Raw genomic sequence first — 25,440 nt, forward strand, 5'->3', positions numbered from 1 at the left:
TTAATGGGATTGTTATCACCACCTAGGAAGGAAGTAAACGGTTGATTGGTGGCTGCATTACAGTTTTGCGAGCCTTTGCTGCTTCTCAGCACTTTATTCTGGAGCTGAAATTTAGCAGGGGAAATACTGTGTGGACTTTTTAAGTGCAGTAATAAGAACTTGAAAACTCCGAAAGCAACCTGAGGTTGCAGGCATGCGCGCTCCTCAGCACAGAATAATCTCCTTTCCCCTTGCCACCACATTAACTTCCGTTGATCTACATGACAGCCTAACATTTTACACCATACAGTTTTGCTTACATATGTAATACTCTCATCTCCATAAAAAAACATTAAAATCCTTCTGATAACGTTCGGCGACACAGCCATTAATTCATGCTTCAGTGGCACTGGAGCACCTTGGAATTATGCATCACATCCAGAGCAGCACTTAAAGGCTGCCATATGAATAATGCTGTTGCAAACAATCAGCCTGTAAACACGGAGCAATTTGGATGGCTTATAAATTGGGCTGCGATATTCTAATTCCATCACAGGCCCGGGCACACTTTCTTCCTGCCCTTTAATTGCCACAGTAGCCAACATTACGGTAATGCCCTTTCATTATTCCACCTGAAAATTGGCACAGTCCCTGTGTCAATTTTGATGGATGTTGCTGCTCAGAAAACTGAGAAGCGGAGAGCCCTGCCTGGAGCAAGTTTTCTCGTATTCATTTCCTATTCCCCAAACCACATGTGGACCACAGGTTCATCCGCTTTCCCACTTTCCCCATGTGGCTGCACAGATGACCTCCCCCTTCCCTTATTTATGATCATATGACACCCACTCAATATGGTCATTACTGGAGAAGTGTTGCAATAATACAGTTGTGCTTTAGCATGTTAGCAGATGGAGACAAGGAGGTTAGAACGCTTGAATTTCGGGCATGGTGTTTAACAGGTTTGATTTTCACTATTCTGTTTGCAATGAGCTTGTAGTTTAAAGTCCTTAAGGTACGCGCGCGCCCCCATAGCCATAACCTGAGTGAAGTGATTTCCCACCTTTTTTTCCTTGTTGAACTGTGCTGGTTTGGATCACTTTATTCACCACTTCCAAATGGCAGACACATTAGTCTCTTGCAGCAAAAATAGCAAAGAGCCATCTTGCAACACCGTAAAACAGGGAACTCCTTTTTTAAAAAAAAAGCATGAGAAATTTAAGAAACTGTTGTGGACACCACAACGTATTAATTTCACAGAAGAAAAATGGATGGTGCTCAGAACCCATGCTAAACAGGCAAACTACCTACACTCCCCTAAAACAAAGTGAAGACAAGCTGAAAAAGCAGGCAACACCCCAACCCTATATAGGCAACCCTCAATGAGAAAATAACCACCACAAAAATATAATTGGGGGGGGGGGAGGGAGAGGCAGGTTTGAGACCAGTAGCAAGGTGTCTAGGAGACTGAAATGTTATGTGGAGGAGGACTGAAATGTTAAATGAGGAGGGGGAGTACCATTTGTACCACTCTTGAGCTCCTTGTGGAGGGGAAATGGGAAATGTCTGGCTATCTGCAGTCAGTTCTCAGATGTTACATTATTTGGGGGACAACATTGACGTCCCGAGGAAATTTCTGTTTCATCCTGTGGCCTTTAGCATAACAGGGTGCCAAAGTTTCATCTCTCTCCCACCCTCTCAGTTTTCATCATCCACAGCCACTGATCTTCAACTGGTGGGTTGGGATCCTAGTGGGTCACAGCCTGATCCAAGCTGGAAATATATTGCAAATATATGCTTCAAGAAAAGGGTTCCCGAATGCACGTTTGTGTTAAAAGTGGGTGCTGGGTCTGAAAAGGTTGAAGATAGTTGATATATACATGAAGCCACTGGGGAAGAGTGTCAGCAACATACCTGCAAATCCCAGAGAGGCTGTGGAATTTCTAAACACATGTCGAAAGGGTAGTTTTGGGATGGATGAAAGTGAGCAAACTGAAGCTTAAACCAGACAAGACAAAGTTGTTGTGGGTAAAGAAACTGGGTAATCTAGGTAGGGAGGTGCTGGATGGGCACACAGCCCCCCAAAGGAACTGCCTCCCAATAAATTTATGGTTGCCACTATCAGTTGTAGTATTTAATAAAGCTTAAAAACCCACCAGTTTCAGATAGCTGTAAGCTGATGTGTTTTAGCTGACGCTATGCTAGTGTTTTATTGTTTTACTGTGCTTGCTTTGGAAATGGTTTTATGCTGTCTGAATTGTATTGCTATTTCTTTTGTATTTTGCAGTTTGATGTGGTTTGTATGACATGGTAAGCCGATCTATGATTTACTGGAACCACACAAACGTGTGGACTCTTGGAGAGCAGCTTGTAGCCACCTTGCTCCTTTTAAAAATTCTTGTTCCATACTGAACTAAGTCGAGGTTTGGTTTAGTATGCTTTCCAAACCCGGGTTCATGATTCATAGCCAAATTTTCACTACTATTTGTGATTAACAAGGAGAGAGCCTAACCACCAGTCTGGGTTAGGCTGGAACATTAAATGAAACTTTGGCTTAGCTCAGTGCTGCTTGTAAAGATACAAAGACCCTGCAAGCTTCTTTCTAAGAGTATACCCTTGTTCTAGTAAGCCATAATGTGCAAAGTCTGGGTAAGCCAGTGCTATATTATGCTGGAATGCATACAGTGTTACACTATGTGTTATGTACTGAGTGAATAGGATCCAAAAGGCAGCAGTCTGATTGGTCCTAGAACAATAGGGTCCAGAATGCAGCACTCTGATTGGTCCACAGGAGCCACACAAGCCAGCTCCAGGTGGAAGTGACATTTCACTATGTTATTGCATTTTTATGGTTGTATTATTGCTCTTTGCCACCTTTAGTAGATATGCTTCAAAAGGGTGACTTATAAATAACCAAATTCAGTCTGTCATTCTCACAGGGTATAGAATCCTGGCTATCTTGGATGTGGAGACTTTATATGTTTATTATTGCAGTTCCTTATAACTCACTTTCCAGGATGCAGATCCCTTCCAGGTTGCCTCATGAGTGATATCCAAAGTCATCAGGATTCTTCTCATAGGGCAACTGGTGGTAGATGGCCTGCAGAAACAGCCAACCTTGCCCCAGTGTCTTCTTTGCCTTTCTCCTTATTTATATGCCATCATTTTGCTGAAAAATGACCTATAAACCATTAGAGTTTTTCACTGCATATGATATTCTATCAAAACTGGTCACCACACTTTGTTTAAAAATGTCCCTGTCCCATCTTTTGACAACAAGGTCACCAAGGCACATCACAATAATCTTAAAGAAAAACACTACACACAGAAAAACAAACATTTCATTATTAACAGATAAAAATGGAAGGAACATTAAAACAACCTGTAACAGCAGGAGAAAAAACCCCTGCTAAAATAGAGGCAGATGAAATACCTGGTGGAGTAGGAATGTCTCCATTATTTCTCTGAAGGCCAGGAGGAAGGATCCAATCAGGCTTCCTGTGGGAGGGAGTTTCCCAACCTTGGCCTCGCTACTAAGTAGACACTGTAACATGTCCTGACCAGCTGAGTAGTTGAAGGCAAAGGGACATGGAGTAGGACATCCAACAGTGAACATCATGGGAGAGAAAATAGCCCTTCAAATATCCTGGTTCCAAACCATTTAAGGCAGGCATCCCCAACCTGCGGCCCTCCGGATGTTTTGGCCTACAACTCCCATGATCGCCAGCTAACAGGACCAGTGGTCAGGGATGATGGGAATTGTAGTCCAAAACATCTGGAGGGCTGAGGTTGAGGAAGCCTGATTTAAGGCACTACAGTGGTACCTCAGTTTATGAACAGTCCTGTTTATGAACTATTCAGTTTACGAACTTTGCAAAACCGGAAGTAGTGTTCTGATTTGTGAACTTTACCTCACAAATCGGAAGCCAAACAGTGGAAGGGCACCGGCAGTGGGAGCCAAACAGTGGAAGCCAAACAGTGGAAGGGCACCGGCAGTGGGAAGCCTCATTAGGGAAAGTCCACCTCAGTTTAAGAATGGCTTTGGTTTAAGAACGGACTTCAGGAACGGATAAAGTTTGCAAACCGAGGTACCACTGTATAGGTAATAACCAGTACGTTGAACTGGAAGCTAGTGCAACTTAGTAACATTGTAGTAATAATCTTGGCAATGGTGACTCTCTGTCAGCACTCTGGCAGCTACACTTGCTGCTAGTGGAGCAGCCTGTCCTCCTGCACTCCCTGCATCTGGCTGCCTCTGAAAGCTCCCTGCTTCCCATGGAGGAGTTCTGTTTGCATATATTGGTACACAGAGAGATATTCTCCCAATGGCTGGATAGCAGGGGGCCATAGCAGCCATGCATGTTGGCAGTAAGGGGTGGGATTAACCCATACACGCCCCTCACCTGTCCTTCTAATGTGGAGCGATGACCATCACCTCCTCTCTTACGTGGCTTTAGGATGCTACAGTGGTACCTCGGGTTACAGATGCTTCAGGTTACAGACTCCGCTAACCCAGAAATAGTACCTCAGGTTAAGAACTTTGCTTCAGGATGAGAACAGAAATTGTGCGGTGGTGGCGCGGCGGCAGTGGGAGGCCCCATTAGCTAAAGTGGTACCTCAGGTTAAGAACATTTTCAGGTTAAAAATGGACCTCCAGAACGAATTAAGTTCTTAACCCAAGGTACCACTGTACTGTTATTTTTCTGATCTATGCTGCTGTTAATATTATGATTTAATTGCATTCAGATTCATTGATTGTTTTTATTGTTATTATTGTGAGCTGCCTTGGGAAGCTGAAAGGCAAGGTATAACTGTTTCAGATCCATTAGTCAAATAATTAATGAAATGTCCCTGGTTCCAGAGCAGAATTTATTGGTTTTGATAGCCCACCTACAGGTTTAGGTAGGGTCCCTTTTCTTTTATTGTATAACTTGAAAAGCATTATTGAGTCACCAACCTATTTTCAGTAATTTCAGTTAGACCAGCTTGTTAATTTAATTTAATTTAATTATGGCCCACATTTCCCCCCCTTTTTTTACACTAAACACCCTGATAGTTGCCAGCTCTATCCAAGATGAGCATTGCTCAGGAAACTGCCAAGCTTACAGAGGCTCTGCCAATTAGGGGTTAAAAGAGGTCAAACTATCAGAAGAGCAGAAACTGGTTGATTTTTATGATCTTTGTCACAGAACCTTAAGGGCATCAGATGATTCAGAGTTACATCAGCTTCAAGAAGCGGGTTAGCATATGAGTAAAAATCTAAATGTGTGTGTCACTTTGCTGGCCTCAAGCAGGGTGTGTGTGTGTGTGTGACTGGGCCAAGAACTCTTAGCTTATTGGCTTTCTTTCTGTTGGCTGATTCCATGCTCATGGAACAGACCCTAAAATTAGGGATGTCTCTCACGTTTTTCAGAACTGAAAGTAGAACACACAAATCCTCCAAGTCTTGTGTATCCCAGCTAGCTTGCAGTGATTAATGATCCCCCTGGTTTAAAGTGCCATCTCTGTGTTTCGTTCTCTCCATTCATTTTAATTGCCTGAATCCCCCTCCCTTCTTATTTGTTCCACACAGTGGGAAGAAGTCAGTGGCTACGATGAGAACCTCAACACTATCCGGACTTACCAGGTGTGCAATGTCTTTGAGCCCAACCAGAACAACTGGCTCCTCACCACATTCATCAACCGACGGGGCGCGCACCGCATCTACACAGAGATGCGCTTCACGGTGAGGGACTGCAGCAGCCTCCCAAATGTCCCTGGTTCTTGCAAGGAAACCTTCAACCTGTATTACTATGAGACAGACTCTGTCATCGCCACCAAGAAGTCAGCCTTCTGGACAGAGGCCCCTTACCTCAAGGTGGACACCATCGCTGCAGACGAGAGCTTCTCTCAGGTGGACTTTGGTGGCAGGTTGATGAAGGTGAACACAGAGGTGAGGAGCTTTGGTCCCCTCAATCGCAACGGCTTTTACCTGGCCTTTCAGGATTATGGGGCGTGCATGTCACTGCTGTCGGTGAGGGTCTTCTTTAAGAAATGCCCCAGCGTGGTGCAGAATTTTGCCATCTTCCCAGAGACGATGACAGGAGCAGAGAGCACCTCCCTAGTGATTGCACGGGGCACGTGCATCCCGAATGCCGAGGAGGTGGATGTGCCCATTAAGTTGTACTGCAATGGAGATGGGGAGTGGATGGTTCCCATTGGCCGCTGTACCTGCAAGGCTGGATATGAGCCCGAGAACAACGTGGCCTGCAAAGGTAAGGTGATGATTCGTTGAGATGCTGTGTGATGATGGCCAGACAGAAATCCTTGATAGCATCGTTTGCCCCTAGCAAATTGGAACAGCCAACCTGTATTAATGCCAGTATGTTTGGGATTGCCTGGGAATTAAAGTTTTGCATTGCTTTGTCCACCTTGGACAGCTGTAGCTTTGAGTTAAGTCTTTTCAGTATCTGTAGCATGGGTTACTAAGAACTGTCCTAAGTGGTACCTGCCTTAAACCAAGTCAGGCAGAAAATGTGACATCTTAATAAATGAGATAAGGACTAAGATGATGTATGTTGAGCAGTGACAGTGATTTACTTGTGATTCCTCTGTCCAATTGTGTTTCGCCTTAGCTTTATGCCACACAGTTGTTCAGAGTAGAAAATCCCACTTATATTTTATCCCAGTGCTGAAGCTCCTGAAATGACCATCAAATGATCAGCTTCTCTGCTCATGGTTGAGTCATAGCATATAGGAAACTCATTTGTGAATGTCTAGTATCCTAGGTGTAAATTTGCAGTGTAATTTGCAAGTTGATAATACTTCACAGTAGTATTCACACCCTTTCTGTATCTCTTTGGTAAATGCTTTTTTGGAGGGATCAATTTTATTGGCATCAGCATTTAACAATGAGCTTTGGGTGGAGCAAATGGGACTGCAGCAGTGGTCATGTCTGCAAATATCTGTGGTTTCATAAGGATCAAATGTGGCCTTCACTGAGCTCAGCCCAGAGGAACCTTTACTTAGCTGAAATCTCTCAGTCAACATTTTGCCACGTATTTACTGGATAATACATCCCACAAAGTTGGATCCAGGGTGACCTATGTTAGGCTGACCTACATGTCTGTTCTGTCAGGAAAGCTCTACCAGGAAGAGGAGCAGCAAATGCCACTGCCTGCTTGGCACTCTGCCTGGTGAGCAGGCAGGTGGTAGCTATGATGGTGGTGGTGGTGGTGAAGAAGAGCAGCAGGAGCAACTAGTGAAAATGGTGTTGAGACTTTCTGATGGAGAGGTATAATGGAGAGTATCTAGTGCAAGGAACCTCAAAAACCTAGTGTAATGGTTCTAGGGGTTGCTTGTGCGTAAGCCGGTGCAAACACCTGGCTGGGTTGCCTGAGTGAACCTTTTCTGTCCGAACAGCCACTCACTCGTGGCTGCCTCAATCGCTGGCAGAATCCGTCAGTGGGCGTTTCTTAAACTTCTTCCAGCAAAGAAGCTCTTTGACGCCTAGTCTCCTCCTACTCTCTCTGCGCGAAAGCCTTCTGCGCAAGGAGGGCGTAGGCGGCGGAGGACCCCTACTCTCCCCGCTGGTCCCCGGCAAGGAGTCATGGGACCGCCTTGCCGCTTCCCCCATCTGCCCCCCTTCTCCACTGGTGCTACGCTGATTCTCTTCCCCAGAAGATGGGCTGCCTCTCCCAATCCCGGGACGCTCTCTGGAATCCCTCTGGATTTTGCTCTCTCCCTCCGGCACTGATGGCAGTTCCCTGACACCTAGAGTTGACACTCTTTGGATGAATTCAAATGAAAGGCAGTGTGTTATTGTTCTAAATGGCATGGGCCTTGCCTCTGTGTATGAATTGAGCCTTGGGAGTTAGCTTCTCCAGGCTGAGGAATCTGAGGTGGGTAAGTTAGACATATCGAATATGGTGGAAATTATTTCCCTCTCTGTTTTCGACAATGGCGACGTGGGAGGTAAAGGTACTCTATACAGCTGCGAGGTATGGAGCACACACTAGGGAAATGCTAACATCTAGGGACCATGATGTGATCTGGCTTCTGTAAGTGCAAGGCCATATAGGGGGATCTTTTATTGTGAAGTGACTGCTGTGTGTGGAAACAAGTATATGTCACAATGTCAAGGCTATAAGTGGCTGAGATTATGCAAATGGCAGTACATAGTTGGCCATGTGCCCGAGGCGGCACATTCTGAATGCTGTGTCTCACACAGAATGTTTGCAGTGTTTGTAGTGAAACCCTGAGGGAACTGCATGTAAATGTTTAGTAAATACTTCAAATCGAAAAAGGTGCATACTTTTTATAGAGAACATACTGTGCAAAAAGTTACTTGACCTTATTTCCCATTCACACTTTTAAATGCTCTCTAAAACAACATATTGCCAGCACAGTCTAATATTAGCAAATATATTGCTTTGCTTTCAGTATGCTTTCTAAAAGATAGCTGCTTGTGGATTTTTTATAAGATGAAATTAGTATCTAAGGAAAATGGAAATTGAATCTAAGGGCCAAAACAGATGTGATGCAGTCGATTCATGATTGCATTTCCCAACTTTTTATTGTTAAACTTTAAAGCAGCCATAAGGGGATACCCAGTTTTTGTAGGAGCAGTGATAGTGAGGGAGTGTAGGTTGAAACATTTTCCTCTGCTGTTTTCTCCATTTAAATCCTCCCCCCACAATTTTGCTATTACCAAACTGAGAAAAATCCCAAACATGGTAGAGCTATCTGTATTTTCCCCCAGCAGGGCTGATGGCAGCTTTGGGGTGGGGTGGAAAAGCAATTTCGATTAAGAAATGGCATGGAAGAAAGGCATGGCATGGGTGCCTTTGGGAGGAAGAGCAAGATATAAATCAGGGGTCAGCAACCTTTTTCAGCCACCATCTCTCAGACCTTGTGGGGGGCCAGACTATATTTTGAAAAAAATATGAACAAATTCCTATGCCCCACAAATAACCCAGAGATGCATTTTAAATAAAAGCACACATTCTACTCATGTAAAAACACTAGACAGGCCCCACAAATAACCCAGGGATGAATTTTAAATAAAAGTACACATTCTACTCATGTAAAAACACACTGATTCCTGGACCATCCGCGGGCTGGATTGAGAAGGTGATTGGGCCGCATCCGGCCCCTGGGCCTTAGGTTGCCTACCCCTGATATAAATCACCATCTTGGATGCTATTTGTGATCCCAGATCCGCTCACACAATGCTTTCTCAGCCACCCAGAATCAAAATTGTTGAATCTGGCTGCTTGGAAGCCAAACAGAAACACCACCTAAAAGCCAGCATACCACCACAAGTGTATCCAAAAATCCTCTTTTTCTGCAAAGCTGCCACCCTTCACTCATACCAGCTTTGCTCACTGGAGAAGGTACCATTGGTACTCATATGAAAGATGTATTCATTGGGGGGGGGGGCTAGGCCTACCTGAGGCTGGCTAAACAATAAGGTCACAACTCTACTAATAACAGACTTAAGATGAGTGAACTACTAAACGACTCACTCCTTTGGCCTTGAATTTTTCATGAATGACTAATCTAAGATTCAAGCTAGCAGAGCCAGAAGGAGAATTGTCCACCTCCACAGAAGGAGAGGAGCTGACATTTAGAAAATGATAAAGTTTTTTTTTCTGCCTTCAAGTGATCTGGCACAAGATAACATCTCAACTGGTGGTGCCCTAGTGCCCCCAATCCCCAAAATACTTTTCAGATGAGTACCAGTACCACCTGAGCTCTATGCATGACTAAAGACCTGAGGCCCATAAAAGAACGGGAAAAAATGAAAATCCCTACTGCCTCTGTGTGTGTGTGTGTGTGCATGCGTGCGTGCGTGCGTGCGTGCGCAGGTGACACATATATGGTCAGTGCAATTTATGTTCACAGTGGCCTCTTCATGACTTTTGCATTCTCTATCATGACTCTTGCATTCTATAGCTTTTGTATAAATGGATTGTGCACACATTACCAGCTTAAAACATAGCAAGGTGGTTTTCTCCTGCTGAGTTTCAAACAGCCTTTGTACATTGTGGTACACGTTAGTATGGTTGAATGTGTTTGCCTGCTTTCTGTCCACACCAGTGGGTGGCGAGGGTAGGTAGATGTCTTTATGTGGTTTACATTTTCAAATCAAAGTGAAGCGGATTTGGGGGGAAATGCAAGAAAATGCAGCATTTGTCAAGAATCTACAGGCTAGATAGATATGGATTGTGGCTAACATAGTGCTTATGTGGCTTCCTCAACAAGCAATGGGAATGCACTGGATGCTTGAGTGAATGGGAACATGTATACAACCATGGTGAGTAGTATGTTTATTAAGTTTAATGCATGCAAATACTGTATTGCCTTGATAATGAGGGCAGCCTCTAGCATCTTTCAGCAGAAAACTGCCCCTGGGAAGCCCGCAAACAGGATATGAAATGAGATATTCATCTCTATTGATTGCCTACAACATATGGTAATTAGAGAGCCCAACCAATCATATTTACATGGATCTTCAGGTCCCTAAAGTTGGGCTACTTCTCCCAACTGAAGCAGTTAAAATTAGTTTAAGTAAGCCTGCCTGGTTTAAGAAGAAAATGGAAGCTGTTTATACTGCGGAAACACCAGTAGTGTTTGTTTGGTTTAGTAATGGAAGTGTAAGATCCCTAGCGAGAAAGGGTGCAGTGAAAGAAAGCAGTAAAAAAATTAATTATAGTTCTCCATATATCCTATACAATGCAATACAAACATAAAAAAACCCCTAGGAGATAATTGATGACCGTATCATATTCACCATCTAGTGGCATCATGAGCAGGTGCTGAAATAAATTGAAACCAAATTATAACATTACAAAGATTAAATATGAATAATGGAGCAGAGTAAAGCTTATGGAGCAGGAAAGGAGTAGAAGGATTTTGTGCTGTGGCAACAATAATGAGATACCTGCGGCCCTCTTGGTGCTGTTGGCCTCTGTGATGTTAACATATGAGAGAGTGCTGGAGGTGAAATAGTTAAACAGGTTACCCAATCAGGACCCAGGTGGAGTCAGAGGGACTATAAAACCAGCTCTGGGAGGGGCAAAGGGGGAGTTCGTTGGGAGTTGGGTGGTTGGTTGGGTTGGAGTGGGAGTGAATTGGGATAGAGTGTGGGTAGGTTGAGTTAGTGTAGCGAAATAAGCTGAGTCAGGAAGTTAGAAGCTAGGATGACAAGTAAATATCTGAGAGGTGGTTTAGTGAGTGAGAGCAGGTAGCAAAAAGTTATAGGTCTGGATAGGCACCCCATGAATGTAATTGACCGATACCATTTATGAAACCATACGCTTGTTAAACTGCAATAAATAAACAGAAGTTTATCTTCCAATTTAACCCTGATTGGACTCAGTATTGTCCCAGGTAGGGCCTGGGTGGTGGCAGAGAGAAATAAAGTGGTGGCACAGGGATCAATAGATGGTGAAATGTCCAGGGACCCTGTGTGATTGCCACAGCCTCCAACTCCCATTAATCCCAACCAGCATGGCCACAGGTCAGGAATGATGGGAAATGCAGTTCAACAAGGTCTGGAGGGTCACAGGTATCCCACGCCGGCTTTACAAGACATAACCTTTAAGCCAGGATTTCTAAAAACAGCATCGATTGGCATCCATAGGCCTACAATGGAGAGGTTGGATCATCCCTAAGTGCACCTTAGTACAGTGACTAAATGGCAGCTGTCAGTGCTTCTCTTTTGGTATTAATTGTGCACATTTAGAAGCATTTGCAGCATTCCTGGAAAGGGATTATATTTCTTCCCTTGGGGCACTCTTGGGCTGCACAGCTTCAAAGCATGCACTGGTCATGCAGTAATCCTTTCCTGCCATGTTGACAGGTCAGGTGATAAGTGCATAGATGGTGGTGGTCAGATGCACCTTATAAAAATAGCAGTGGTCCTTTAATTGCTAACACTGACAAGCAGTAAGAGAGAATGGGAAATGCAGTCTCTTTTATTGCACTGTTCAGGAGAAGAGAACTGGCACCCTAAATTGGAGGCCTCGGATGGGGTGTCTACCAGCGACAGATGGTGGGTGATCAGGCTTCTGGCTGAGCTGGGAACTGAAAGTGGTAGACCAACCACTGGAATGGGGGTGTCAGCTGACGTAACAGTCTGCTGCCTTAGGGTACCTTGCCATTGCGCTCCTCAGATCCCCATTCAACACTCCTGTCACACTCTCCCCTCCCCATTCTATTGCATCAAACCTCCTAATTTAGCTGAAACTTATGATGGAGACAGCACAGCTAGTTTCTCCTTTCATGGAATAGCTTCTTTATTCTGCTCATGGTGGCTTAGATTAGATTCCAGCACACATTTCCAGGTCATATCAAGATGGAAAACCCAATTTTGAGTAGGAGACATAATGGCTGATAATATGAATTAATTCATCCCTTTAGATAGGCTACATACCTTGCGGTAGGTATTTGTGAAGACGGTTGCAAATACCTTACTGTGACCCAGCTCTGAACGCATTCTCCAAGATTGTCAGTTTACCTTGTTCCTGCCCTTCTTTGACTTCACTGACTTGGCGTTTCCTTGATTTTCTGTGCCCCATGAATCTATAGAATTTGTAGAATGTATAAAACCATCACAATGGGATTGGAGTCCAAGGGTTGGTGCGGGTGTTCATCGGCTGAGGATCTGCACCATAGCAGAGGACCTATTGACAAGAGCCCACTGTCCTTATTGTAGTGAGGAGGTGGACTTGCTGAGGTGAGCGGGGATGGAGGATGCCCAGCAACCAATGCTGCCTCACAATATAGTGGAACAAGGTGCATTGTGAGGTAAGAGATGATGTAATAGCAAAGTAGTAAGATGAATAATACAGCTTCTCTAGGACCTTTGCGATCATGACGACAGGAATAGTAATGGGATGTGGGATGCGTGATTTGATAGCACCTGAGACATGCATGAACATGACCTCAAATGTCCTTCGAAGCAAAACCGATCCAGGGCGGAGTATGTGGCTTGATCAATTTTGACACCCCTCCTCCAAAAGATTTCCCCTTCTTGCTTGGAAACTCATTGCCCCTGCAGGCTGGCCTTGATTGTTTGTCAGCACCAAGGTGCAGGAGCTGTTGTAAGGCAAAATCAAACTGCAGATTGCTTTCTTGAAGAAGGCCACGCAACAGCTGCCTCGCGAAGGCAGAACTCTCCGAAGTGATGTTTGTGATTTCTTGGCTTCAAAGGGCTGTGTGGGGCTGCGTTGGCTGGCTGGGCCTCTTTCATCTTTCTCATTATTTCCTGAGTGAAACGGCAGGAATCAGAACAAGCCTTGATTGGTTCTGATTTAAATGGAACTCCGGGAACGACACTCTGATTCTTTCTCTTAATTGGAACTTTTCTCTCTCTTGTTTTGGGCTTTGCCATGCGTGCTGTCAATTTGATACCGCCTGCTGGAATCCTCATAGGGTTTGGATTTATAAATATGGAAATTATGTAATTTCTCCTTTTATGTCACTGCTTTCTGAGTTTTTATTAACATTGCTCATTTCCCCCCCTTTATGCCTAGTGGCTTTACTGAAACTTTCTGTTCTTTGAAATAACATTCTAGTTTGAAAGGTTCAGTCCAAAGTTGCTGGAAGGCAAGGCAATGAAAAAGTTGGGAGTGTTGGACACGGTGACACTACTGAAGGCAGCTTTCAAAATGTTAATAGTAATATAAAGAGAAAGAAAGAAAGAAAGAAAGAAAGAAAGAAAGAAAGAAAGAAAGAAAGCCACCATGGGTCCGAGAATAACTGAATTCTATGCAAAGACTAATCTCAAAAAGTTGTAGTTATAGGGGAATCATCTTTTTTTCTCTCTTAAACAAAATGTTTCTAGATCCCACCATTACAGAAATTGCTTCATAATACAATTCTCAAGTCTTCCAAAAGAATTAATTTTTTTTTAAACATTTGGTTCTTATAATTTTTCGACCTGCTAAGTCTTTTTATACTGTACTTTGCAAAACTATAATACTTAGAGTCACTGTTATTTATTTGAAAGATTTCTAGGCTGCCCTATAGGCCAATGTCATGAATGGATTCATGCCAGTGACATGAGAATGATCAGTTTCAGGTTTGAAATCCAATTCTGGGACTTTCAGTAAATTGGAAGAAGTGGCTGCAATGTGCTCTAAATATTAATTTAATAATTCTTTGATGTTTTAACTACCTGATTTTCTTTCTCTGTCTCTCTCATATGGCTTTCTCCTTTCCAGTTAATGGCAGACCTCCTTGGCTTAAACTCGACAAACTATATCAAATTGTGAAGATTAAAATTTTGAAGATTTATTTGCTTTGCTCACAAGAGATGCTTTTTTCTTTACGTGTGTTTGATTGCAATATAATGTTCAGCCACTAGATGGCTCTATGTGCTCTGTGGAGTTAAAGAGAGGGTGTGTCCTTTATAGACAAAGAAGGGAGAAGCAGCTCAAGGTGTGTGGAAAGGCATTTTTTTGGTTCACAGGTAAAACTGATGACAAAGACCCATACCTTGTACAATGAGCCGGCCAGAATCTCCATTTTTTTACTCTAACACAATAGCAGCAATCTTCATTTCCATTTAGTGAAAGATGGAAGATGTTTTCCAGTACTGTACATTCGCTTATACCACCATTATGCCAAAGAGGTATGATTCTTTGCACATACATGTATTTCCAAGATCTTTCAATCCCCAGGGAACAAGGGAAGGTGTGAAAAGTGTAATCTTCTTAAAGGATTTATTTGTGTTTTGCAAAGGGTGTAAAGCTGACGAAAGGGCCCTGCTCCAGGTCATCCTCTGCCTTTCTTTCCATCTGCCTGCACTTATCCCGTGTCAGTCGCTACACAGCCTCAGCATGCTACTCACAGCGGTGCAATTACCCATTGCTGCATCTTTGCGCAAAACTAACGACATTTTCACCAATTTAATCCTGGACAAAAGGTGGTTCCCATAGCAGGCCATAGCGAAAAGGGTTAAATTGTTCACTCTGGCCAAAATCACCTCTTTTATTATAAAACATGTATGAAGTAATTTCTCAGAGCACAGATTGTTTGTGTGTGTGTTTTAAAACGCTTTGAAAATAAATAAAACAAAGTGTGCCCCCCCCCCCCGCAAATGTTTGTGAACAATTGCTTTCAAGGAGGTAGACATGAAGCTCACTCTCTATATAGTGCAACCACATGGTCTAGTGTTGCCCTACACCTGGGATTTCTTGGACACGTCTGGTTTTGGGGAACCAGCACCCCCATCCGGGCAGATCTTTGCATTTTGGATTAAATGTCCGGGTTTGGGTTTTTAATATTTTTTAATGTTTATGTTTTTGTTGTTTTTTTAAATTGTGAGGCATGCACATGCTCAGAAGGCGCTGTGTCCTGGAACAGGAAGCAGGCATCAGGTGGTCTGGAGCAACCTGCCGGGGGTTGCACTAGGTTTGGTGTTCCTGGCTGCCGCCAGGCCTTGCACTGTCTCCCTGGGTCTGCGCTGGTCCCTGCAGTCACCTGGCCTTGAGTGGCCTTCTAGGGACCACTCAGCCTCTCTTATTGTGAGCAGGAGGCCGAAGACAGCAGACTGGGGAGGGAAAAAGGGGGGAGCAAGCGGGTGAGGAAGAAAGAAGAAGAGGAGTTTGGATTTGATATCCCACTTTATCACTACCCGAAGGAGTCTCAAAGCGGCTAACATTCTCCTTTCCCTTCCTTCCCCACAACAAACAAACACTCTGTGAGGTGAGTGAGGCTGAGAGACTTCAGAGAAGTGTGACTAGCCCAAGGTCACCCAGCAGCTGCATGTGGAAGAGCGGAGACGAGAATCCAGTTCACCAGATTATGAGACTACCGCTCTTAACCACTACACCACACTGGAAGGGGAGGGCAGTGGCGTAGCGTGGGTTGTCAGCACCCGGGGCAAGGCAAGTAATTTGCACCCCCTAACCCGTGGATTTCAGTAGGGGCAGAGAGCTGCGAGTGCGCCCCCCCCAGATGTTGCGCCCGGTGCGGCCGGCCCCCCCTGCACCCCCATGCTACGCCACTGGGGGAGGGTTAGTGGCAGGGAGGGGGTGAGTGAGGGAGATACGGGATGATGGGGGGTGTCTGGATCGTTGTGATGGGGAGTGTCCAGGTTTTTGATCCCCGGAATGTGGCATCCCACATCCAAACCTATTTCGCTTCCTGCCACAGCTGACACAAATGGGGATAGAAGAGCCTGCAATCACATATTTTACTCATTGAAGCAATGTTTCCTTTCTCGTCCGAAATCTTTTGACAGTCATGGCAAATTATAAATACCCATCCCTTTTCCGGCATCTTTGCAAGAGTACAGAAAATATGAAGTGGCATTAGAGGTTGTGCTTACTGTTGGCAAGGCCATGGTCCTGTGTTCAGAGCTTTGTGTAATAACTGAATATTCTTTTTAGGCTTTCTTTTTTGCTGAGAAGGAAGAAGCAACAGATATTATTGCTTGGCATGGATCAATTTGCAGCTGATAGTAATATTCATTTATTTCGGTAGTGCTCCCAGTGTGCGTGGCATTTTACAAGACTATAAGAGGACAGGTCTGTGTCCCGGGGGACTTTCAGTTTAAAATTGGACAAGGGGAAACAACAGAAAAAGGGGATGGAAATGGAGGCTGGGGGTAAAAGGGACACACTGTGTGTTTTTTTCAATTGCACTTTCTGAGACTCAGCTATAAACTGGGTTACATTAGGGGAAGGCTGACTAAACTGTTTCTCTCCAGATGTTGCTGGATTACAATGCACATCATCTCTATTTGCCATATTGGTTGGGTCTGAGCTGAAGCTCAGCATTAGGCAGCAGCCCCTGCACTGTGGGGGTTCTTGTGCCTGTTAGAATTCCTGCTCCATGATTGCAGTCATGGGATTATTGTCTTTCACATGACGTATGTTTTGACTCCACAGAGTGGGAAGTGACAGAGACAGAATGTTTGTGTTACTGTGTTCCGCGAAGAGGGACTATTGTCCTTTGTTTTTTCCCTCTTTGCTGGCTGATGCTAGAGAGAGAAGGAGCCATGTTGCAGTGCTCCTTGTATGTTTATATGTAAATAAAGTAGATTAGCCAAAATGCTGAGTTGCTGAGGTCTGTCACGCAAACTCTGTGGATCCCTGTATGTGCCGGTGTCGGTTGGCATTGGTTGCTGTGATGTTTGGGCTGAAGAAAGCTTTTGAAGCTCCCAAACAAAAGGCCAGGAGGGAGAGAACATGCCAGTCGGGCATGTGTCTCTGCCAAGGTCCTACTCGAGTGTAGGCTGAACTCCTGACAGTGCCCAAGGCTTCATGGAAGAGGTGGGTTTTGAGCAATATTGGGGGGTGGGGGGGTGGCATCTCACAGTTATGCTATGCAATGAAAGCTGTGCCCCTGTGCCAAGGCTAGCAGTGTTCTGTCCTTTTTTGGTGCCTGGCGCATGCTGGGTCAACAGAACCCACCATGCCAGGCCAGCCTGCACCACCAACGCCACCGGGCATGTGCATGCAAGGCGCAGAGGGTTCATGGAGCCTGTGCAAGAGCTCAGCCCTGGCCACTGGTGTGGCTGTGCTGTGCCCCTGCCCCCCATCCCCTCCCACATGCTATGGTCCAGGCCTTTTCCAAGGCCGCCTTAGTTACTGTCAGATTGCAGCATAAACCACCGACACTAAAAGTGGCATGTGTGAAAGGGTACAGATCAATGATGGTATGGTGACCATTGGAGACAGTCAGAGCACAAGAATGAAAATGCTTAAAAATGGCAGAAAGGGCTTATTAGAGAACAGAAGTCAAGGCTGTGTTTAAAGTTTGCCCTCAGAAGTGCCCTTTAAGCATCTGCTCATATTGGCATACCAGGCTTACTCCCATGAGTTGTGCTTGTTGTTTAATTTTGCCAGGACCTGGAAGTGAATCCAGAAGACTCACAGTGGGGGCTATGAATCCTTATCCTGCTGGTAGGGTCCACGGCAGGATTCAGTGGTGGCAGCAGATGGGTCACACCTTGGATAATTTTCCAGCCAAGAGCTTTTACAGATGAATGGATTGCATGAGCTGTGCCTAAAAGAAGCCTTTGCTTGTCCCTTTTACTGCAGAAGCAAGAACACACCAACGCTTTGAGAGCAAAGTCTGAAAAGGAGAGGGGGGGGGGACAAGCCATTTGTGCAATATCTTTCTGCCTTTGCAAAAAGCTCCGGTGTAATGATGTTATTTAGTGAGCAGATTTTGCTTTCCTTTGTTTTTCTTTTCACCTTGGTTTTGGATTCATGTGCACTAAAACAATGTTTAGCAAAGAGAAGAATAATTGATTTCTTGCAATATTGCACAAAGCTGCATTGCAAAAAGTAACTTAAGTGATCATTTCATATGATACTTTACTGATCAGAAGCAAACTACTTTCCCCTCTGAGCAAATTCTGCTTAGTTGGCTCCCATGTGTGTCTCCAGGGCAGCCTAAGAATATGAATTTGCAACACTGGTCTGTGCTAAAACAGATTTCCCCCTCAGCGTTAGCTTTTCCATTCCAGCTGGTGTATTTGAAGTATTGTAATGGGTTTTTGTCTTTCTTTTGAAATAATTGACAGCGCCCACAATTTCATAGTGACCTCTCCAAATTCTGTTTAAAATGAGCAAACCCCAAATTTTCTAGATTGTTTTGGTTAGCAATAATGATATAAATGTCTATAGCAGTCTTTCTGAAGAATCTCAACCTTGTGTCCCCAGATGTTGTTTGACTACAACTCCCATCATTGCTGGCTAGCAGGACCAGTGGTCAGGGATGATGGGAGTTGTAGTCCAACAACTTCTGAGGACCCAAGGTTTAGAAAAGCTGGTCTAAAGGGTAAAAGCCAAAGCCTCTGAAAGCAGGAGACCAGTGAAGAAACAATCCATGTACCTCGGGTTGAATGTGCTTCGAGATGAGCGCGTTCGAGTTGCGCTCTGCGGCAACCCGGAAGTAACGCAGTGCGTTACTTCCAGGTCTCGCCGCTTGCGCATGCGCAGACGCTCAAAATGGTGTCACGCGCATGCGCAGAAGTGCCGAAACGTGACCCGCGCACTCTTAGATGCGCGGACACGGGTTACGTTTGCTTCTAGATGTGAACGGGGCTCCGGAACGGATCCCGTTTGCATCTAGAGGTACCACTGTGTAGTATTTTAAGTACATTATTTTAAGATGTCTTAATATAGTTGGACGTTTTGACTTGTTGGTTGCCCTGCAGGGACAGTATACAACACTTATAATGAACTGATATCTTTATTAAAGTACTAGATGAACCAGTCTATTTGATTTTATGCTCACTGAGCTTGTTCCCCAGGTGAGTGACTAGAAAAAGCACAATATCTTTAAAGTAGAATTCCTGGTTTTCCACATTGGATCAACATGTGCTTTATTGCTTTGTTCTTTGGAATTTGTAGTTGTAACTTCGGTTGCTGTAGTGCTGAGGTTGAAAACTTGTGCCCTTCCATATTTGTTGGATGACATCTCTCATCATCCCTGTCCACTGGCCATTTTGGCTGGGCTGTTGGGAATTGAAGTCCAACAACATCTGGAGACTCACAAATTGCCCACCTCTGCTATATAAAAAAATTAAAAAAATTGTCCAGTAGCACCTTAGAGACCAACTAAGTTTGTTCTTAGGTGCTACTGGATATATATATATATATATATATATTTGCTTTCGTAGATTTTCACGGGTACAGGAATGCAGGTTTTGGTGTCCTCGGGTGTCTTCCCGTGTAAAAGTTGGGGTGTCTAGGCGACACCCCAACTTTTAGCCCTCCCCACAAAAACTGACACCAGATCCAGAGGCACACAGAACGCCATCACCAATCAACCACACCAGACCCAAACCCAGACCCTCTCCACAGATAAATTACAGACACCATCCAGTAGCCAAACCATGGTGGCACCTCCGGATGCTGCACCCCCCTGCAATCCCTACACAGATCTGGCTGACACAGGCCACAAAACCACAGCTCGCCCCTATACACGAAGCCAAGCCAGAGCACAACTAAGTGCAGTACAGCCATCTTCTCAGAAAAACTCTTCACAAAGTTCAAGAGGTCAAGACACAAAGACTTTAGCAACTAATCCACACCTAATGACCCACCTAAGTGGTACTCAGGATATCACTCAAGAAATCACTCAAGATATCCCTCAAGTAATTAAGGAACAAAAGAAGAAAAGGCACACTAGCCTGGGAACTTCCTCTCTGCCCAGAACATTGGAGGCTATACACCACACCCCCTCAACAGTATTTATAGGAACTCAAACACTGAGATCCTGCTCTGTTCCAGTAACAAGAAGCCGAAAGCACCAGCCTGAAGATGACGAGTGAGACCTCATCGAAACGTCGCCTAGACACCCCAACTTTTACACGGGAAGACACCCGAGGACACCAAAACCTGCATATATATATATATATATATATATATATATATATATATATATATATATATATTGCATCAGACCAACACGGCTACCTACCACCTCTGCTATAATAGGTCATGAAATAAATTTGTAGCTTCATATTTCATGGTGTTGTATGTGGGGCATTTCTTAAATATAGGAAACATCTTGACATCTTGTGATTGATCTCAAGCCTGTACTTTGCAGTTGCTGATGGAAACAGAATGAAGCATTTAATTTTGTTAAACATGAAACTGCAATGAATTGTCAGCTGTGGATTTGCTACCTAAACAGAACAGTGTCTTCCTGGGGGGGCATTAGAAGGGGCATTTATGCTTGTTCAAACTTGCTGAAATGAATTGCAGTTACACAGAGAGCTATGTGACTATAAATAGTGATGAATTTTATATATATATATATATATGCTTTCGTTGCAGTTACACAGAGAGCTATGTGACTATAAATAGTGATGAATTTTATATATATATATATATATATATATATATATATATATGACAGCAGAGTGCTAGGACCGAAAATAACAAGCCTCATTTGTGTAATGTATTGCCTGAAATGCACAACATGATGTGGGGAGGAGGCACAAGAAATAGAATTGAATGAGAAGGCTAATCGTTCATTCTGAGATAGAGTGGAGTGGAATGCCATGACATGAATTCCTAAGGCACATTCATTCACATCAACACATTGAACCCAGAGAACTGTGATTCACTTGTAGTGGCTCATGACTTGCAGCACATGTGTGATGGTGCTGTGGGTTTCATTTTATGCCTGTTTTGTTGCTGGGTGCATGTTCGAGCTTTGCAAAAGATTGCATGTAGTAATTTAGGGGGAGTGATAGGAAAGCCATTTCCATTGCTGTGGAGATTAGAAAACAAAACGTTAGCTGCTTAATGTGAAGATGCATGTGCAGTCCATGCACTGTTCCTTAAATGAAGCAGAGAAAAGCATGAAGTGTGTGCACGGGGGACATTAGTAGCTCTTCTAGATTGTAGTAGCACTCTATGAATTTGGGTGACTTGGAAAGCCGCGTTACATCTTAGCACCATGAAACCCTATCGTTGAGATCTTTGTGCAAGAATCAGAGGCACATGTCTCTCCATGGCTGTCAATTTTCAGATTTGAAAATAAGGGATCAGCATCCTCACCTGTCCCAGGGACAGCCTACGAGATATCTAACAATCCGGGATAGCAGCAGGAAGCAGCGGGAAACGGCGCTGGAATAAGGGAATTTCCCGCAAAAAAAGGGAAGGTTGACAGGTATGCATCTCTCTTGTGCTAGCACTTTGCTCATCTGTAAGCATTACAGTGGGCGATTGTTGTGTTTCTTTAAACTGGTCAGGGTGCAAAATAAATCAATAGCGCATTAAAATTACATCAGAAAGGATCAAATGAACATTACATGTTCTTTGTATATCATATGTATGTTCCAGATCCACGGTTTTCAGACAGAAAGTGGTGCACAAAGTATTGCTTCATTGAATCAGTAGAACATGGCATTCTTTAAACTGCATGTCCATTTGAAACAGCTCATGTGAGTTTCAGTGAGAGTACAGGGCACGGTTACAAATTATGTTGATTTTGGCTCGCTTTGATACAAGGCAAATGGAACAGAGATTGCACAATTGATTTGTCACCAGAACTGTGCGGAATGCTTTTGGAGCTGCTCCTGTTTCCCAGCGAGGGCAGAATCCGCCTTGTGTTGTAAGTAGGCAGGCTCGCTGCCTCCCTTATGCAAGCTCCCAAGAGATACACACCGCCTGACATCTGTTCAAAGCCATCCTCAACCTGAGCAGCTGAGATGAGCCACTTAATAAGCCTTGGGGAACTGTCACTAAAAATTCCCCATAAAGGAAGGCTGAGAAAATAGGCCTAATTCCACTGCTGGGGGGAAAATAGGTCTCTGTGTTGTTTAGCTCCCTCTCCCCCTGTACCTCCCCCCACCCTAGAACAAAAGCAGCAGATATCATGGGGCTATTAGACCCAAGCGCTTCATGCTGACAGCCAAACTCAGGGGCACTTAGGGAGCCATTAATACCAGCTTTTATCGGCACTTAGCTGCTCACTCAGAGCCCCAAAGTGAAAAGCAGAGGCAGAGGCTCACGATCTTCATCAAAGGTGTCTTCAGGTCCCAGGGAGATTAGCTGTATGATTTGGGGTCAGAATGACCAAGGCCATTACCATGGTGGCACTGGAAAGAAAACTTGAATATTGTTGTATTTTCTCCTACTCTTTTTAATATGTTGTGTTGCTATGGTGTTTTTAGCTTGTATTGTACAAGCAATTCTGGTGAAACCCACTGTGGCGTTTGCCCATTCCTTGTGATTTTGTTTGTATAGGGGGAATGGAAATGGTTAATGTAGATTGACCAATGAGAAAGCTCAGAGGCGGAGCATGCCTGGTTTTGAGGCTTAGCCCAGGGTTTTTACCATTGGGAGATAGAGGAGTCAGAGTCAGACAGAGCCAGTAAGATGAACATAGCGGTTGTGACAGCTAGAGTGAGAGACAGGGACAGAACTGAGAGAGAAGGGTGTGACACTGTGAGATAGTGCCACATCTAGTTAAGGGCGCACATTTGAGAAACCGTTCTGAATATATTTAATACTTGTTTGTTCTTCAATAAACTTTAATCTTCGTTGCTGACTTTACAACCTGACCGAGACTCAGTATTTCACCAGAAGAAACCTGATTGGTGGCAACGGAAGAATAAAGCAGTGGTGTACAGGTCAATAGTCCGTGAAACGACCGGGGGCTCTGTACGAATGCCAAATCTGCCAAATGTGTGACGGTTGTTGGGGTTTTTTAGATGTGGGAATTTTGTTGGTATTAATTCCTTTCCTCTTCTACACTTTTTCCAGCAAAAATAATAATAATGCTTCATGGCTGCTGTTTTCCCTTGAAGTGGAGAAAATGCAGATGTTGAGATTCCCTTGCAACAGTAGGGAATCAGGAAATGCCAACTTCCCAGTATCTTTTAGTTTAGCTGTTCCATGCAATATGTATCACATGGTTCTACAGCCACAGAAACTAATTGGTACTTTGTCCATCATTTTTTACAGTGCAGTCCTCCTATGCACAGGATATGCTTTAGCTCTGGGAGACGATACAGTTTCCATGCATAAGGTGCTAGGTTCAATCTCCAGCAAAGCCAGGAAGAGTTGAGTTATATAGACTGATGGGTTTGCATGGTATAAGGCAGCTCAGCGGTCACTGCCACTGTTTTCAGTGGGGCTTAATCTAATGTAAGTGTGCGTAGAGTATAAACTTTGCCAAATCTATTGTCCTGTGGATTGTAAAGTGTGATCCAGGCTTGAGTACCAAAGCATAGTTCAGGGCAACACTGGATAAATTTTCATTACATGAAGATATTGAATTAAACTGAAAACTGAGGCTCAGTTACTGACAAACTGAAAATGAGTAATGCAGTCCAGGCAGCCTATCACATACTGCTTATTGTGAAATAAAATGCATTTCGTTTTGCTCTGGAACCTGCTGTCATATTTGGGCTTTGGAGTTAATTTGCCTTTTGAAATCCATTGATAAGTTTGCCCTGGCTGAAACTTAATTTGCCTTTGAAAGGTTTTCTTCACAACATTTTCAGTGCATTGTTGTGCCACATCTGGGAAAACTCATTTTATGTAATCTGAGCAATGTACAGTGTCAGAACTGCTCTAACAGTCCAGTCCTTTCAAACCGCTTCAGCTATGTTGACATGGCAAGAGGTGTGCAGCTAAAACAGTGTTCTGTGCCTGAGATGTGTGAGAGAGCTGGCTGAGTGTAAATCTGCCACTTTGCTAACACACCACTGGCCCACATCTCAAACACTTACTTCTTGGGGAAGTAGGTGTAGAGCACAGTATCTTCGCTGACTTCCTTGCTTGTTTGAAAAATAACCTCCATTGTTTTTGAAGCTGTGCTGATGAAGGGGTTAGTCAAGGAGACATTTACTTTCAAATCCAACCACCCAAGCCCAGTCTCACTAGAAAGCCAGGTGACAAGCTGGAAGAAAGCCAGGTGGTAGGCCTCACCATATCAAGGAGCTTGTCCACATTCCCAGGGGGGGAAAACAAACTTGAAAGGCATCTTTCACCATATACAGTAGTGAGATGGGGCCCTATCTCATGTCCTGGACACTCCCCAGCCAAAGGAATGCACACGGCAGGTAATTAATTCTTTATTGTCAAAAGCAATCGCTTACAGTAGCTTCTGTGGGTCTCTGAGCACACTTTCACAAAGGTTCTAGTGTCTAGCCAGCCATTCCCGGTCTGTGGCTTATAATGCAGTTGCATCAACAGGAAGTCACACTGCCTTCATTGGCTTATGTACTTCCCCCCAATGGGCTGCATACACACAGCCTGAGACAATGGCTGTGTGGCAGCCACTGCTGCTCTTCCTTCTTCAATCCTTTCCTGGTTCTAGGAGTCAGTGGGGCAGGAGATGGTGGGGATACACTCAGTCCTCCACTTGCCTGATCAGCCTGTCCCTCCACCTCCAACAAGTTCAGTGTTCTGCCCTCCATCCCTTGATAACTCTGACCCTTCCCCTGGCCTTGGTTCCTGTCTCCCAGGGAACATCGGCCCCCATAAATTGCTAGCCGCCTTTCCCAAGACAGTGCCAGTGCCCATGCATCTGACACTCAAATATCTTGAGTCCGGCCAGTCCCTGACATCCCATCCAGCTCTGACATCAGTTAATAAATTCCAGTTTTATATGGAGAAGACCTCATTTGCACTGTGTTCTTACTTGTACAGCAATTGGGTTGCTACAGATAAACATAGAATTGTAGAGTTGGAAGGAACCCCAGAGATCTGCTCTGAGCCCCTGCAATACAGGAACCTCAACTGAAGCATCCCTGCCAGATGGCCATCCAACCTCTGCTTAAAAACTTCCAAGGATGGAGAGTCCACCACCTCTCATGGGAGCCCGTTCCACTGTTTAACAGCTCTTACTGCCATAAAGTATACAATGGAGATGTGTGTATCTGAGCATTTGGATACATATATGGTGAACGCAATGGTGTGTGTGACTGGTTGTAGTTTTCCGCCGCTGCATGTTGAATGTTCAGGGATGTCTGCCTTTCTTTCACCTTTGGCT

At 44.3% G+C, this 25,440-nt stretch overlaps 1 protein-coding gene and 1 long non-coding RNA gene across 16 annotated transcripts in view; one reads left to right on the plus strand and one right to left on the minus strand.

The window, feature by feature from the left end:
• Positions 1-25,440, plus strand: part of EPHB1 (EPH receptor B1) — a 334,289-nt gene that overhangs the window by 138,590 nt on the left and 170,259 nt on the right. For all 13 annotated transcript variants that reach the window (XR_014168172.1, XR_014168173.1, XR_014168174.1 and 10 more), the window contains one exon: positions 5,549-6,230. Coding sequence is in view for 6 of the 13 variants with exons in the window: in XM_081910347.1 (XP_081766473.1) it covers positions 5,549-6,230 (682 nt within the window). In the remaining 7 variants the exon portion in view is untranslated. The remainder of the gene's footprint in view (positions 1-5,548; positions 6,231-25,440) is intronic.
• Positions 1,064-5,967, minus strand: LOC309369644. 3 transcript variants are annotated; one of them, XR_014168212.1, is made up of 4 exons: positions 5,840-5,967; positions 5,600-5,751; positions 2,986-3,145; positions 1,064-1,167 (listed from the first exon to the last, which is right to left on the minus strand). It is a non-coding gene; the product is annotated as an uncharacterized lncRNA (long non-coding RNA). The 3 variants fall into 3 exon arrangements; XR_014168213.1 differs by having other exon boundaries at positions 2,986-3,157; XR_014168214.1 differs by lacking the exon at positions 5,600-5,751 and having other exon boundaries at positions 5,828-5,967.

This window comes from Podarcis melisellensis, assembly GCF_964234715.1.
Source record: "Podarcis melisellensis genome assembly, chromosome: 5".
NCBI lineage: Eukaryota > Metazoa > Chordata > Lepidosauria > Squamata > Lacertidae > Podarcis > Podarcis melisellensis.